General features: G+C 39.3%; 2 protein-coding genes and 1 long non-coding RNA gene across 7 annotated transcripts in view; 2 read left to right on the top strand and 1 right to left on the bottom strand.

Moving 5' to 3' along the window:
- Positions 1–8,507, bottom strand: part of afg2a (AFG2 AAA ATPase homolog A) — a 113,630-nt gene extending 105,123 nt beyond the window's left edge. For 3 of the 4 annotated variants that reach the window (XM_061787724.1, XM_061787727.1, XM_061787726.1), the window contains exons 1-8: positions 7,768–7,971; positions 6,966–7,090; positions 6,715–6,872; positions 6,178–6,236; positions 4,553–5,158; positions 3,621–3,750; positions 3,492–3,548; positions 2,285–2,408 (exon numbers count right to left, since the gene is read on the bottom strand). In XM_061787724.1, coding sequence (XP_061643708.1) covers positions 2,285–2,408; positions 3,492–3,548; positions 3,621–3,750; positions 4,553–5,158; positions 6,178–6,236; positions 6,715–6,872; positions 6,966–7,090; positions 7,768–7,909 — 1,401 coding nt within the window. In that variant the 5' untranslated portion in view covers positions 7,910–7,971. Of the gene's footprint in view, positions 1–2,284; positions 2,409–3,491; positions 3,549–3,620; positions 3,751–4,552; positions 5,159–6,177; positions 6,237–6,714; positions 6,873–6,965; positions 7,091–7,767; positions 7,972–8,459 lie in introns of those variants that run through there. The other variant, XM_061787725.1, reaches the window with a different exon arrangement.
- Positions 1,537–2,391, top strand: LOC133484723 (uncharacterized). The gene is made up of 3 exons (XR_009790478.1): positions 1,537–1,926; positions 2,067–2,151; positions 2,250–2,391. It is a non-coding gene; the product is annotated as an uncharacterized LOC133484723 (long non-coding RNA).
- Positions 8,508–9,179: 672 nt separating the features above from the next.
- On the top strand, positions 9,180–16,407 carry nudt6 (nudix (nucleoside diphosphate linked moiety X)-type motif 6). 2 transcript variants are annotated; one of them, XM_061787493.1, is made up of 5 exons: positions 9,180–9,512; positions 10,777–10,983; positions 12,427–12,482; positions 14,758–14,812; positions 15,955–16,407. In XM_061787493.1, exons 1-5 carry the CDS (start codon positions 9,305–9,307, stop codon positions 16,326–16,328), a joined length of 900 nt encoding a protein of 299 aa, XP_061643477.1. In that variant the 5' UTR covers positions 9,180–9,304; the 3' UTR covers positions 16,329–16,407. The 2 variants fall into 2 exon arrangements, with proteins under 2 accessions (XP_061643477.1, XP_061643478.1); XM_061787494.1 differs by lacking the exons at positions 12,427–12,482; positions 14,758–14,812 and having other exon boundaries at positions 9,182–9,512.
- Positions 16,408–16,527: the final 120 nt, after the last annotated feature.

Below are 16,527 nucleotides of genomic sequence, written 5' to 3' on the forward strand. Positions count from 1 at the left end.
AGTACAAACCAATTCTGGGAGAAAAGGTATAAACTTATACAGACTACAGAAAATAATTTTGAAAAATAAAATTAATAGATTAATTAAAACCAACTTTAAACACTTTTTTAAAAGATTTAATAAACTATTACATTAATAGTACATATTTGTAATAATGTGGGGTAATTGTTTTTTTGTGTAATAAATTGTATACAGTATATCAACAATGTAAGTATAGGCATTTAACAACATTATTATTTTTATTTTAGTTATTTTACAATGTAGCTGAATATAAGTCAGGGGTAGGGAACCCTTTTTATCTTCTTTACCTTCTTTTATCTTTTTTATTCAATTATTTGGTAGTAAAAATATTTAAATACATTTTTAGACATGTTTTTATAAAAGTGATATACAGCTACATCTTAATAAATGAGAATATTGTGGAATTAATTTATTTTAACAGTTCAATTCAAAAAGTGAAACGTATTCTACAACCCCAATTCCAATGAAGTTGAGACAAATTGTGTTCAACAAATAAAAACAGAATACAATGATTTGCAAATCATGTTCAAGCTATGGGCTCAGGAACACTTCAGAAAACCAATGTCAATAAATACAGTTCGGCGCTACATCCGTAAGTGCAACTTGAAACTCATCTCACTGTTCATCTAAGATGGACTGATGGAAAGTGGAAAAGTGTTCTGTGGTCCGACGAGTCGACATTTCAAATCGTTTTTGGAAATGGTGGACGTCGTGTCCTCCGGGCCAAAGAGGAAAAGAACCATCCGGACTGTTATGGACGCAAAGTTCAAAAGCCAGCAACTGTGATGGTATGGGGCTGTGTTAGTGCCAATGGCATGGGTAACTTACACATCTGTGAAGGCACCATTAATGCTGCCATCCAAGCAACGTCCTTTTTCATGGACGCCCCTGCTTATTTGAGCAAGACAATGCCCAACCACATTCTGCACGTGTTACAACAGCGTGGCTTTGTAGTAAAAGAGTGCGGGTAGTAGACTGGCCTGCCTGCAGTCCAGACCTGTCTCCCATTGAAAATGTGTGGCTCATTATGAAGCGTAAAATAAACTGAGACCCCAGACTGTTGAACAGCTGAAGCTGTACATCAAGCAAGAATGAGAAAGTATTTCATCTACAAAGCTTCAACAATTAGTGTCCTCAGTTCCCAAACATTTATTGAATGTTGTTAAAAGAAAAGGTGACGTAACACAGTGGTAAAAATGACCCTGTCCCAGCTAAAAAAAATATGAAAACTTCATTTTGTGTGTTATTAGTTTAAGCAGACTGTTTATTCTTGTGATTTAGATGAAGATCAGACTATATTTTATGACCAAAAACATGCAGAATTTAAGAAATTCCAAAGGGTTTTCATACTTTTTCCTCACTGCAAGTGTCACTTTTTGAACTGAACTACTAAAATAAAAGATTTTTTTCTAGCGTATTCTAATTCATTGAGATGCAATTGTACAAGCAGCAAAATACTTAAAAAAAAAAATGCTGAATTGTTGCTTTCAGTCAATGCTGTGCTTGTTGGACTGTCCTGATTGCTAAATGAGGAGGACCACTGCGCCTCCTTTGAATGAGATTCCAAACCAGTAAGCCGAAATGCAGGAAGGAATGAAGGAGGCGGAGGAAGTGATTTGTCCAACAGACCAATCATGTGTGCATAACCTTGATCCTCTGGACAGGAAACCCAGGAGCACCCCTGAAAACAACAACTCCTTGCTGATAATCGTCCGGTCGCGGTGACCCGAGGTGATTTACTTCCCAGGATTCTATTCAATGCGTGCGTGGGGAGCAGAAAATACCAGAATGCGGCGCGCCGCCGTGATAGTTTAAGCGTTTCCAACGACAACGTGTGCTAAACATGAAGTAATGGCCTCACGGTACATGCCTGAAAGCATCAGTGTACATCAGTGGGCGGCAGAGGTGAGTTGTAAATGAGCTACATTTACTCAAGTAGGTTTTTGGATAAATTGTACATGTCATGGAACCCACTTTTTACGAAGACATTTTATTTTTACCACGTTACACTGAGCTACGTTCTGATTGCTATTTTTAATCAACAGGTACTTATTATTGCGTGCGCGATCTATTTTGGTTCGTCAGAGAACTTTGTAGGTATTCAAAAGGAGCAGGGAAGAAATCGGCAATGTAAGTAATTATTTTGAGGACTACATTTTGCTTTTACTTGAGTCATATTATTTGAAAAGTAACTCTTCCTTAAGTACAATTTTTGGCTACTCTTGTAGAGACTAGACGGGCTTGGTCTTCAAAGGATACTTACGGAGCCGATCCCGTCCATGAGGGTCAGGAGGGACGCCACCACTCGCTTCTCCACCTCGTTCTGAGCGCCCTCGCGCTTCGGACACAGGGCGTCCAGCTCGTCGATGAAGATGATGGAAGGTGTCCTGACAAAGAAACGCGTAGCCCTTTTACACACTCGCAGCAATATCCTTCCTGCCTTTGCTGGGTTTTGCGTAAAAGTTGTCATTTTATGAGGAAAGTTGCAATCTTATGAGAAGAAAAGTCATAATATTACACAAATAAAACTGTCATTTTGTGAAAACGTTGACATTTTATGAAAATAATTTTATGACAATAACAAAGTAATTACGGTATAACAAAAAATATGAATAAATGTCATTTTATGACTACATTTAAATTGGAAGATGAGTAAAAAACTCAATTTAATAGCAATTGGGTTTAATGTCATTTAATAAGTTACAATATTACAAGAACAAAGTTGTAACCTGACATAAAAAGCTGTAAAGAATTATTAATGAAAATGATCATAAATAAGAGAATAAAGAAGTATATGAAAAAAACATTTTGTGAATGCTTTTAAATCAAAAAGTGATGAGGAAACGAACCTAAATCTTCCAAGAGTTGTTTTTTTTTTTTTTCCAGGATTAAATTGAACTATTATGAGGCTAAGGTTGAAATTATAGGAACCAATTACATTTTATGAGAAAAAAGTTGAATTATTACCAGAATAAAGTATCAATTTTATGCAATGAAATCTAATTTTATACTTTTTATTTTATGAAAAAAAAAATTAGGAATACATTCTGAATTCTATGAAAAAGTTGTAATTTTACCAGGGAAGAAAAAGAATAATGTCATAATTTTCTAAATATAACAACAGTACAAGCATGAAAGGTGTATTCCTACGGGGTGGAAAAAAAAGTTGTAATTTTATGAAAAAAGTGAGTTCTACAAGAAATTGGTCGGGATACTAAGAAAAAATTGTGACTTGGAAAAGATACAAAATATTATGAGAATTAAGAGACAAATTGTAATTTTATGAGAACAAAGTTAAAATATTACAAAATATCTATCCAAAACAGGAAAATAAAAAAGATTGTAGCAGTATACTGAATGCATCTATCTGACTTGTTTTATTGAACAGTGATACCAATTCTACTCCAGTCCTGTAGGTGGTGGTAAAGTGCATTGGAAACTGTGGAGCAAATACGCCATTCGAAGGTTACCTTTGTGATGCCTCTGTGAATATTTGTCTCAGCTTCTCCTCAGTTTCACCATAGAACCTGAACAACAATATTCCAAACTCAAACTTTGTGATGACATGACGTGATGCATTAGCTTAGCGTTAGCCTTACTTGCTCATGATTTCCGGCCCGTTGATCACCGTCATGTGAGCGCCGATCTCGTTGGCGATGGCTCGTCCGATCATGGTCTTTCCTGTGCCGGGGGGTCCGTACAGAAGAACTCCTCGGGGAGCGGGGATGCCTGGTGAAGACAACGGCTTCATTTAGAATTCCAGCAAGGGTAAATAGGAATATGCATGCTCATGAAAAAAAAAAAACTAAAAAATTTATTCTGAAAAAAAGTAGAAACATCATACTTTTGGGGGTCCGAGGAACTTCATTTTACCAGAAAATAAAAATAAAAAAAAATATTACGACGGTATCACGGAATTGCTTTTGGAGATAAGTAACTTAATTCAAAAGAGAAAAACAATGAAGCTATAGAGACAATAGACAATATTTAAGTTGTAATTTAATCAAAAAAGTGTACTCTTCAAAAAATACACAATTTTCCAAGGTTGACAAATGAGGAGAATAAAGTTGGAATTTTTCTGAGAGAAAAAAATGGAATTTCATGAGTAAAATGTTGAAATAAGAGAATAAAGTCATTTTTCGGAAAAAAAAATGACTTAAGAGTAAATAAATTTACATTTTATGTGGATGTTGCAATTTTATGGGGGGAAAAAAGCTATTTCACAAGGAAAAAAAGTTCAAACATTAATAAAATAAAGTGATACTTGAGAAAACTAACTAATTAATTATTAATTAGAATGATTTTACTTGAAAAAAGGTGAGCTATGTGAATAATGAAACCATTTTATGACAGACAAATGCAAAAACAAGTCAAAAGAGAAGAACATTTTAATAATATGGTAATTAATTAAAAATGTTTCCTCTGTGGGAAGTTTGTACTGCTCTCATAACTTTACTTTGGTTCACTTAACCGGTGTTGTGAAATCTGCTTATGAACAAAATGTCTTATTGTTATTAGCGTCATTACCTACCATAACTGGAGAAGAGTTGTGGGTGTTTGAGAGGCAGCTCTACGGTCTCCTTGATGACCTCCAATTGTCTGCTGAGGCCGCCAATCATGCTGTATGTCACGTTTGCTCTTTTGGGGTCGGCATCCTTCCGCTTGGCTTTGCCTGGAAAACTGAGCTTCGTCGTCGAGGAGAGGCAGTAGAAGGTGTCAGTACTCGACACAGCAGCAGAGGGCGCCGTGGGAAGTTGGGGAGGCTGTTCCGAGCTGAAGGAACCCTCCAAGCTGCTGGTGTTCTCCTCAGTGTCAGCAGGTGGGTCGCGGTGATTCAAAATGGGGGACGGCGGGGATAGGGGAGGCGGGCAGTCGGCGGTTCTGCGCGGCGTGCTGGCGGTCGGTGTCTCGGCACCCCCCGTGTCGTCTAAGGAGAGCAGGCCGAGGCGCAACGAGACGTCGGCGGCGGTGGACTCCGGCGCGGATGACTCCTCGGTGTCACAGGAACGAGGCTGAGGAGGAGACGCCCTCTGGAGTGCGCCACCATCTTCCCCGCGTACGGTTTCCACGTAAAAACTGCACGGGCGGCCAAAGTATGTGAGGGACACCACGTTACCTGGGAGAATGATGCTTCCAACTATGGGGGGGGAAAAAAAAAGATCATGTGCAGTTGTCACTCCCCAGCTGAGAATGCTGAATCATCTCAATCTCAAACACATACAGTATACTCTATAATGGTGCCTTGACCTAAGAGTTGAAGTCATTCTATAACTACACTTGCAACTCAAAACACACATCACCTTCCCCATTGAAATGAATGGAAATGCAATTAATCTGTTCGAGCACCCTCAGAGGGAAAAAAAAAATTTTAAACATGTTTTTTTTTATTTTATTAGAAAACTAGCACACTGCAGTATTGCACTTGTAAACAGATTAATAACATAATTAAATAGAATGTAAAAAATTAAACGGCTTGTGGATATGTCTGAATTTATGAGAAAAGACAAGACAACGTTCAATGAAAAAAGTGGAAACATTAAGGAAATAAAGTTCCAGCACCCCGAGGGGAAAAAGAATAATAAATGTTTTCAACATATTTTGTATTTATTTGAAAACTAGCACACTACAGTATTGCAGTTTTAAATAACACAATTAAATAGAATCTAAAGAATTTAATGGTTTGTGCATGATATGTCCAACTTTATGAGAAAAGAAAACTAAGTGAAAATGTGGAAATATTAAGAAAATAAAGTTGGAATTTTATGAAGACAAAAAGCCAAAGAACAAAGTCATACCTTTATGGGTAAAAAAAAAAAGCTGTTGTGTTTTTTTATTTTTACAAGGAAGAAGTCAAACTATTACAAGGATAGTTTTAATTTTATGAGAACTTTTTTTCAAGAAAAACATTTGCAAGTGCAATTTTAGATGACAAAAATCAGATGAGGAGTTTGTAATTTAATTCTGCAGGTTTTAGTTTCATATAAATGGAATTTTCTATATATTTTTCAAATTGTTTGTTGTGTATGTACTGTAAAGTGTCCTGAAATGCATTTTAAAAGGTGTTTATAAATCAAATGTCACATCAAAATCATAATTTTCTCCATTGTGGGACTAATAAAGACTCGTTCTGGTCCATCCTATGTGCTCGAAACTTACCTAAGGAACTCAGCAGGAAGTTCTTGAATTCGTCCGTGTTTAATTTGTCATCTATGGACCTAAAAGCATTTAAAGAGCAAGGACAAAACAAAACAAAATAAAAAAAGTGTGTCTGCTGCAGTTGCACAAACATGGCAACAGATGGCACTCTCTAACTGCATACTGATAAAATGGTCAGAAAATGGCCACATGGGAAAGGAATTCAACTGTTGTGGAAGCTTCACTATTGCATTAAAATTAAATTAATAACCCAGTAAGACAAAAAAAGTGTCGGTCTATTGGTGCTTTTTCCATTATTTACATAAAAATGCTATTTTTCCCTAATTTCAAAGAGATGAGGCAGCATGATTAAATTAACCTACGGTGGCCTTGCAACGCCTTAGCTCGGTCCCAGATCATCATGGAAACGAAAGCCAGTGATTTCAACCAGTAATTCTTTATCCTTTGTGTATTTTGACAGAATCGTGTCAGAGATCGTTTGTTATTAAGTCACCTGGGAACTGAAGGAGTTGTCTTGGGGGGGAAAGAAAAGTTCACCTGGGAGAGAGAACGACTTCTTCGGCTTGAAGCACGGGACCCGTCGCAGGTTGAAGCGTCACCGCATCCCCGCATTTCACTTTCAGGTTGCTCTGCACGCCCTTGTGGAGGCCCACTTTCCCACTGGGGAAGGCGGCCACGGGCCATCCGACACACACCTGTGAACATGGAGCAAAAGACAGATGATGTGCGACTGGTTCAAAAAAAAAAAAAAAAAGATGAAGACTCGCAATTTAGACAAGTAAACCTACTTCCTGTCGCCCCGTGGGACTCGTGAGGAGGACCGGTCTGCCAATGCTGACGCCTGCGGACTTTAGGGAGTTGAGGCTCAGTTGCGCTAGTGACCATCTGCAACTTTTGGGCGTTTTGTCATCAGCTGTAAAGCACATAAACAAAACAAACGCCTTTTAAAATAACGACGTGGCAGTGTTAACATACAGCAGCAAGGTGACCTAGTGGTGAGCACGTCTGCCTCACAGTTTTGAGGTTCAGGGGTTCGGCTCTCTCAAAGACTCCAGCTTCATTCTACAAACCGAACATATATATGTTAGGTTCATTAAAGACCCTAAATTGACTTTAGATGTGAATGTGAGCGTGAATGCTTGTTCATTTGTATGTGCCCTGCGATTAATTGGCGAGCCGTAAACCCAATGAGGCTTGTTATCCATATTTTACATTTATATAAAGAGTGTTGACATATTAGCAATGCCAATCAGTGTAGCACAGAAAACTCCATTGCATTGAGGCGTGAGACTGTCGTCATCACGTGGAATACATATGATCGCTGTGTAAACATGACATATACAACTAGCCGAATACAACTCGACTCGTTCAGGAATATTTTGGTATAAAATGTGAGTGTGTCCTAAGTAAACATGTTGATAAATGTTGAAGTCAAAGTTTATTTGGGCTTTCCGTAGACGGGACTTTCGTACGACAACATCATAACCATCCCAAATGCAACAAGGACACCGAGTAGCTTCTTCTTCATGTCCTGGGTAGGAAAGGTTACTGAAAAGTTCATTTAATTGCAAGTCAGGGTTTTGTTATTACCTTTGTCAATGAAGTCGATGACAGTGAACACGTTGCTGCTTGTGCTCCCCTCGTGACCGGAAGTTTCCAAGTTGCTCGAGTCACAGGAGCCGTCCCCTTCGTTTAACCGCTTGGATTTACTTTTCTTTTTCTTCGAAGACATGATAAGTGGAAGAAATGTGCCACACGTGAGAACGAAAACATGGAATAAACACCGGGTATTAATAGAACAGCTTCCGGGTTCAAAGTTGAACACTGCCCCCTTTTACCGTAATGAAGCGAAAATTACCACTCACTTTGTTTAGGTAATTCAGAAATAATGAATGGTAGGTAGTATTTTATCATTCAAATTACCGGTTTGTGTTCAGATACGTTTTTCTTTTAACCAACTTTATGAAATAAAGGCTAGCGTTACGATTCAATAAACACCACGCTAGGAAATATCAAAATTCAAATAATGAACATACACAAAGCATATGCAGAAAATACCTATGAAAAGAGAATGACAAAATAAAAATAACTAAAAGAAATGAAATAAAAGTCTGACGTCTAATCAGCAAACAAAACATTCATATCACTGTATTTTACACAGTTGACCCATTTCAAGTTCTTTAATGCATTCATGTAAACTAAATACAATCGGTGACGTGTCATGAATCTGCATGTATGGATATATTGTTTAGCAATAATAATCAGGGTTATTAAATACCTACCAGCATAGCTATGACGGGGTAGGTACGAAACGGCCCTTTTTAGCTGCGTGCCTACGGCGACGCTAAGCTAGTAAGGGCAACCTCGTCAGCGCATTCCATGTGTGCGGACGGCAAGATACCGAAAGAATAATAGGGATGCCGGCACAACGGGCATATTGTGCCGCGTACGATTGTGCACAACACTGTAAAAAGAGACAACAAAGAAAGGTCGCGGTCCGGGTTTATCCTGACGACCGTTCAAACCTTTATTGCCCGGTTCTTTTATTCTGCTCTTCAATGATTAGGCCCTCTGTTGATATTTCGTGCGTTTGTTGTGTCGGTGCGACTAAGTGGAATGCAACTATATGTTTATAAGGAGATCTGGGTGTGTATCTGTAATGGGATATAGCCAACAACAAAAAAAGATGCATGTAGTGTAATATAAGCGTTTCGCCAATCATTTCTATCAATCCCACCAAGGGAACTAGAAATAACCTTTCACGTGTTGTCTTTTTTAAGCGGTTTGTATTGATAAACGTCATGAAAATCGGTTTAATTAATGAATAAATTCTGAGTTAATTTCAATGTCCATGTAGTGCCTTTGATGGGAACGTTGTCCCTGCCAACATGGCCGCCACGTAGTCACAGCAGTTAGCCGTGCAGCTTGCGCGCTCTGGTGGGGGAGTCAATAATGACGAGCTATGATTGGCAGACACCGATAAATGACGTCAGTGTTAACCTCGACCAATCGTCACGCTCCTCCGACGATGCTTTACGGTGTTTACGCAACTTCAAGGGCGGAAGTTGGCCGGCTGTCATTTGGCGACGTTTTTAAAAGCAAGTAAAAGTGACAGAACCATAACAATATGGCTACGTACGCTCTGCTTTGCAAACTTGGAGTTGCTGGACTTTGTCGGAAGTGGTGTTGCTCCCGCGCGTTCACGTGCAGGGCAGCGGTCAACCAGCGGGCTCTGCCCGGCAAAGTGGACCGGTTCGGGGGTGTCACGGTGGACCTGGCCGACGTCGATCTGCCAGAGGACATCAGCGAAACTGCTTTCGGAAGCTTACTGACAGGTTTGTTGTGCTATGTTGTCATAACATGGTGTTACATTCTAAACTTTGGCAGAGGCAATCGAAGGATATTTGTATTGCATGTAATTAGACTTTCAATTTTGGTGTCAGAAGTGGGATCAGAACACGTTGCGCCTTTGACAGCCGGCCATTATTTCATTTGCTATAATGTCGTTTGGTCACTTTCATACAGGCATGAATTTACCTTTCGTTGGGTCGAACTTGATATCAGAAGTGGGATCAAACCAAACCAATGTCATGGCTGTTGAGCGTATAGACAGCTCTGCAATTCGATCAGATGCTTTTGTCTCTTTGGCAGCTTGATGGCAAGCATGACAAAATTACCTTAAGCTATTAAGAATTTGTTGTTAGAAGTGGGACCAGAACACATTGTGAAAACTTCAGTCTCAATGGCAGCTTGATAACAGGTTGTTTAATGTATCTTTTGGTCATCCGAATTTGGTGTTAGAAGTGGGACCAGAACACGTTGGGCCATTCGTATATGAACTTCAATCTTGATGGCAGCTTGATAGCAGGCTGTTTTAATTCCTTGTGCAAAGCCAACTTTGGTGTCAGAAGTGGGATCAGAGCACAATGTTTTTTGTTTTTTTTTACACCGATCACCATTAATTTTATAGGCCACTTGATGATAGGCATGATTCACTGACCTATCGCTTAGCCAAATTTGGCGTCAGAATTGGGATCGTGCCTTAAGAGAACTCTGCCATTCAGTCATTCTTTGACCGAATTGCCATCTTGAAGACCAGCACGATTAATTTACCTTTCGCTAAGACGAGTTTGCGGTCAGAAGTGGGATCCGATCACATTGCAGTTTAGGTAGCTAGGCCATTCATTCATTCGCTTTTATCTCATTGACCGCTAAATGAAAGGCATGATTACGTTACCGTGTGATAAGACAAATTTGGTGTCAGAAGTGGGGTTCAAACATGTTTTGCCTTAGCTCAGTCCATACAGTAGCTTTAATCTCATTGGCATGATTGCTTGAACCTTTTCTTAAGATCAATTGGTGTCAGAAGTGGGATTCCAAGACAACATGACTACGATAACTCAGCCATTTGTTCAATAGCTGTCTCATTGGCAGTTTGATGACAGGCATGATTCATTTACCTTTCACCAAGTCAACATTTGGTGTCAGAAGTGGGATCCGAACACGACGACCTGAACACTGCAGCTAAAGCCAGCTCCTGCATTCGTTCGTTCGTTCATCCGTTCATCCGTGTCCCGTTGTGCGCCTTTCATGCCGCAGATTCTTTGGCGCAGTGGAAATCGGAGGGCAAGTTGGCCGTGTGGCTGCGCGTCCCCATCGCGATGAGCCGATGCGCCGCCGCCGCCGCCTGCGCCCACGGCTTCACCTTCCACCACGCGCAGGACCGCTACGCCGTCCTGTCCCTCTGGATGGGGGGAGGAGAAAGCAGGCTGCCCCGCTTTGCTACTCACCAAGTCGGAGTGGCTGGTAAGGAGACACCTTCTTAGCATTCCCGCAAAAAGTCCAACAGAGGGCAGAGTGGGTTTCGAATAGCTTCCCAAACAGCATTTCACAACATGTCCGCAGCATGAAAAAGTCCCATTGCCTTTAAAACGAAATAAGAGGCATGCTTAAAAAACAAATTTTGGCAGGATTGTTTACAGCAGGGTTTCACAAAGACCCAAATTGTTGAGGATCGCAGCGGCTACTTATTTAGGATGGCAAGTGATACATTACTACAAAGGAGGAGGTAAAAAAAAAAAGAAAATGTAAGAATAAAGCAGTATTTACAACTGTACTCAAGTATTATTCATATTACATAAAAAACATTTTGATGACGTTTCTTGTAAAAAGAACATTTTCCAAATTACCTACATTTTGACGATTTTTTTTTTTTTCTTGTGATAACAACGTTCTGATGTCATGAGTTCAAAAATCTGGCTTTGGCCTTCCTGTATGGAGCAAGCAGTGTGCGTCGGTTTTCTGCGGGTACTGTGGTTTCTGCCCACATTCCAAAAACATGCATGGTGGGTTCACTGACGACTAAATTGTCCTTGTCCTGCATTTTGTTGACTTTTTCTTGTAATAACCTTTTCCGATTTACCTGCATTTCAATGACTTTTTGTCGTGTCATAACTTTTTTTTTTGTAATAACCTTTCCAAATGTTCCTGTGTTTTCGATTACTTTTTTGTTATTGTAAAATTTTTCTCTTACTTAATTGCATTTCAGTGACTTTTTTGAAAATAATTTTTTGAACAACTTATTTCCAGGTTTCTTTTCCATGCAGCCCGAATTCTCCTTCTTAGTGACCCCAAGTTACGACAGTATAGACATGTAGTGAAACTCATTTACGCTATATTGTGAATTTTAAAGCAATTAAAATGTAATATTCCCCACTTTTGAATTTGTTTTCTCTTCTATTGAATATTCCCTGAACTCAAAGCGACAGAATGACAAGGTTCCATAGCGGCAAAACTCCCATTTTTTTTTTTTTTTAAACCTTTGGCTCTGGGATGACGAATGACATCAATTTCCACACAGAAGTCCAAGTCAGACCTTGAACACATGCCTCTTTTACGCTGCTGTCAAATACATTTTCAAAAGAGGACATACCAGAAGAAAAAAAAGGCCCATTTTTCCTCCTCCTGGCTTAGTCACAACGTTGTAAAAAAAAAATAAAAAAATGTCCACTTCATTGACAAGTTCAGCTGAGTCACACAGTTTAGAATCCACAAAGGCCGGATATTATTTTAACCCGTATTAGCAAACTCAAAGTTACATATTTATAACACTAAGGACTGTGTGGTGCAAACCCACTGGCGATCTGGTCCAGACCATATGCCCATTTCTTCTTTACCCCTCAACTTTTTTGGTTTGCCTGGTTTAAATACAATTGTCACGATATAGGTTTGTATTGTACTTGTGTGTAGGGGCAGTAGTCGACGAGTCCAATGGAAAAGTTCTCGCGGTGCAAGACAAGAACAAGGTATTGTGCTCTGGAATGCAAATGTTTTCCTCCCATATCAATGCATGAAAATAGAATGTTTTGGTTTTTTTGCGGTGTAAAACTGCCACCATTTTACAACTTTATTAACAGAAAAGGGAATATTTGATTTCATTTTCCGAATTGTCATACCAGTGTAAAAATAAGAAAAAATGTGTACATGTACATTCACATGCTGCAAAGACGCTGCTTAACTTCCACTAACAACCCAGGCTAAACTTAGCACATCCCTGGCATACCGAGCTATTAGTACCTCAGTCAAGATGTAGCACTTCAACTTACTTCCTTTACACCAATTACTGTACTACATTCCTATTTTGATTTTTTGGGGGCAACACCTTCGCTCGTTTCAGAAAGAGCACAGACAAAAAAGGTGAATTTGTGAATAGTAAACAATGAATATGCGGGGGATTACTTTGATAGTAACTTCCTTCCTTCCTTCGTCCTTAACGAAGCGTCTATAATCACTTGTTTTTATTTTTACTTCTATGTGGCCTCCAAAGCTCCAGTTAGTTGACCCGGAGCAAACAGATGCTATTTGAACACGAGCCCTATGATTGCATTGGGCCAGCACTACTGTACAGAGCTCTCATTGTACGTGCTCGTCTTGTAACGCACGCACTCAATACAGAGCTCTTTAGGGGAGAAGAAAAACACAAACAAAACGGCCCATTTGGATTTGTTTGCATTCCCGGAGGGTCCGAAAAACAGTTCCACCCACTGAACAAGGACAGTGATGATAGCAGTTGATATCAGTGAGCTGAACAGCGAAGACACATTTACGCTACTGGCGCTTGTAGCTAAACAACTGCGTTCAATCGTATTTATTTGCTCAACTTGGAACAGTGGAGTTCAAAACTAGATCAATAATATAAAAATGCATACAAAAATAATATCAAATGGAAACTAAATAAAAGAAGAGCTGAACATGGTAGTAGTGGGTGCTAACTCCTTGAAAAGATGAAAATAAAAATGTCCATTGAGTGATCTGTATTTGTATCATTTTTATATACTGTGTCACAAAAATCTGGCATTCGAACAGGGGTGTGTAGACTTTTTATAGCCACTGTAAATATTGTGGAAGGACGAGATGTCAGCTCGTCAGTGAACTGGAAAGCTAATTGTCGTTATAGACTCTCACGTAAAGTAAGATCGTCTTTAATACTGCGCAGGGAATTCGTTTGGGAGACAGGTTAAGTGCTTCTGTTTTGGTTAGCAACATAGTCAAATGTCAATGTTTACTTAGATATTTTCTTTTCATTTACAACTTGTTTCCCCCCCCCCCGCCCCCCCCCATCTTTTTAGGCAGGCGTGTATTTGTCAATATATGCACCCGGCAATTGAGGCACAGCGGTAAAATAGCGGTCAGGCAGAAACATTGTAATCTAATTTATAACAACAAAACAAAGAATAATCAATACAAAAAACTTTCTGAACCTTGGTCGGAATTTGCACCAAAATGAGGTAAGAACAACAAAATCCAGTTTTTGGTGTCACAAAGTCTTTTATTTGTCTACATGTGGAACAAATCCAGCAGTAAAGCATTGGGTTGAAAACACATACAAATACAATGCACTTTTATTAGTGCATTTTTGTGTTCCTCACACAATTCTGTGTGTTTGACTTTTCTGCGCAGTATACAAAATAGACCTATAAAAATAGATATATACACACACACACACACACACACACTGACAGTATAATTTAACCAGCAGCATTTTGTTATTATTAAATATCAGGGATAAGTGGTGAAACTTTTTTTTTTTTTTTTTTTTGATGGAAAACACTTCACTGCATCACACTTCTCAAGTCACTGACACAAAAAAAATATGTTACTGCATTTTTAAAACCACTTTTTTTTTTTTTGCGATGTAGCGACGAAATATTTTGGGTTTTCAAGAAGCTGTAACGGGAGGAAAAAAATGGATTCTGTTGTGACATTAAAATAAAACTGTATTCTAGCTTCCATTTCCAGTGGAATGTCTGCAAATGGACAGACCTTCAAATAAGGTTCTTGTCCCTACGGAGAAGAGAAATCACAGTTTGAAAACACAATTTTGCACTGTATGGCCACAAAAAAAACAACTCAAGAATGTTTGGCTGAAATTTAGATTTCACCTCAGCTGCAATGCCGAACTGTTGCACAAGATGTGAACTTGAGAATGCAAGTTATACTATGAAATAGTTATTGCTAAAAATAGTTAATTTCCACACATTAAACGTCTAATGCGTATGCCTAAACTATGCTTTTTGGCAGACGAAAAATGCCTGGAAGTTCCCCGGTGGTCTGTCGGATCCCGGAGAGAATATCGGTGAGTGTCAAGTAAGGACGTTAGCGACGTAAGCTAACCCAGTAGCTACTAGATGGAGCAAAATCCTTTGAACCCTAAAATAACCCTCCCACATGGTGTAATCACATCGAAACAGAAAAATCTGTGAAATAGCGGGACCGGTGAATGATAGGTGAACTGTGCTATAACTGGGATTACTCTATAGTCCTATTTTATTTTAAAGGACAAAGGCGTCTTTTCCAGAATAACTTTTATGAAAAAGATGTATTTTTTAAAAATTCACTTTCTACTCTCAATACGATTGGACTTCAATGTCAAAAAAAAAAGTGGTGGCTTGAGATAGGAGTTGAATTTATTCCATGACGACGCTCGTAACTGAAAACACTCGCGTCTCAAATCATCTTCCTTCATTGAAATGAATGGAAATGCCATAAATCTGTTCCAGAAAAAAAAAAAAAAACTTTTTATCTTTTTTTAATAAAGAAAAGAGCACTCTATATTATTGTAATTTATAAAACATATAGTAATAATAACAATTAAATATAATAGAATGTAAAGAATAAAACAGTTTGTGCATCATGATTAATTCATTGTGGCTCCTTCTAGTGTGCACAACATGGCCACCAGGGGGCAGTATAATACAGTCATCCAGACAAATGAAATGTTTCATCACTACTGTATGTGAATCCGTAAGCTGCATGCAGTAAGAGTAGTCGTTTTCTAAAGCAAAAAATTGTCCGAATGATATTTTGCTTTGAAAAACAATAGTCATTAGTCAGGTCACTCATATCTGTATTACGTTTTTTTTGTTGTTGGGTTTGTTTTTTAATTAGTCTTTGTTCTTGTTAAGATTCAAATTCAACTTTATTCTCATAACATTACAACCTTTTCTCTTTGTTATCGCAACTTTCTGAAGTTTTTTTCCTCAATAAATAGGCAACGTTTTAATTCCTACACCGTGGTAGTTCGGTTTAATGGGCATTAGGTTTACGAGGTGGTCCTTGGAAAAATGTGTCCCCTTAAGAGCTACCTGGACCCCCAAAAAAATCTGAGAACCCCCTTATGTACTGTACATTCATTTGAAGTGCGCATGAAGAGAGAAAAGCAGCTTTAGTATCATAGTTATAACTTCCTGTTAATCTGCAACATTGAATCCTTCCCAGGAGTGACGGCGGTGCGCGAAGTCTTCGAGGAAACGGGCGTCCGTTCAGAGTTCCGATCTCTGCTGAGCATCCGTCAGCAGCACAACCACCCGGGCGCCTTCGGCATGTCCGACATGTACGTCATCTGCCGCCTCCGCCCGCTCAGCTACGACATCCACTTCTGCACGCACGAGTGCGAGCGCTGCGAGTGGCTCAGCCTCGCCGAGCTGGCGCGCACTGCCGACACAACGCCCATCACGGCCCGAGTGGCCAGGCTGCTGCTGCACGGCCTGGAGCGTGGGTTCGAGTGCATCGACCTTGCCATGGAGGAGCTCCCCGCCGTCTACTCGGGGATGTTTTACCAGCTCTACCATCGACAAATTCCTCCATCTTAGCCATAACGTACGACGCAAGGACCAGGACTGAACCTAGTGTTCTTGGTACAACTCTTGACTATTTATTATTGGACTACTACTACTACCTTCTACAAATACTGTTTATTCTATCGAGCTGGTATTAAATTTGAGAAGATTGTTGGTGTGGACACTGATCAAGTCCTTGGTGCCTCCGGGAGTTTCAACTTTTCAAACTGAG

Source organism: Phyllopteryx taeniolatus, chromosome 10, assembly GCF_024500385.1.
Source record: "Phyllopteryx taeniolatus isolate TA_2022b chromosome 10, UOR_Ptae_1.2, whole genome shotgun sequence".
Classification (NCBI taxonomy): domain Eukaryota; kingdom Metazoa; phylum Chordata; class Actinopteri; order Syngnathiformes; family Syngnathidae; genus Phyllopteryx; species Phyllopteryx taeniolatus.

Coding starts and splice junctions, on each gene's coding strand:
- nudt6 (XM_061787493.1), top strand. CDS start 9,305: ATGGCTACGTACGCTCTGCTTTGCAAACTTGGAGTTGCTGGACTTTGT. Junction 10,984..12,426: donor TCACCAAGTCGGAGTGGCTG/GTAAGGAGACAC, acceptor ACTTGTGTGTAG/GGGCAGTAGTCGACGAGTCC. Junction 12,483..14,757: donor CGGTGCAAGACAAGAACAAG/GTATTGTGCTCT, acceptor GCTTTTTGGCAG/ACGAAAAATGCCTGGAAGTT.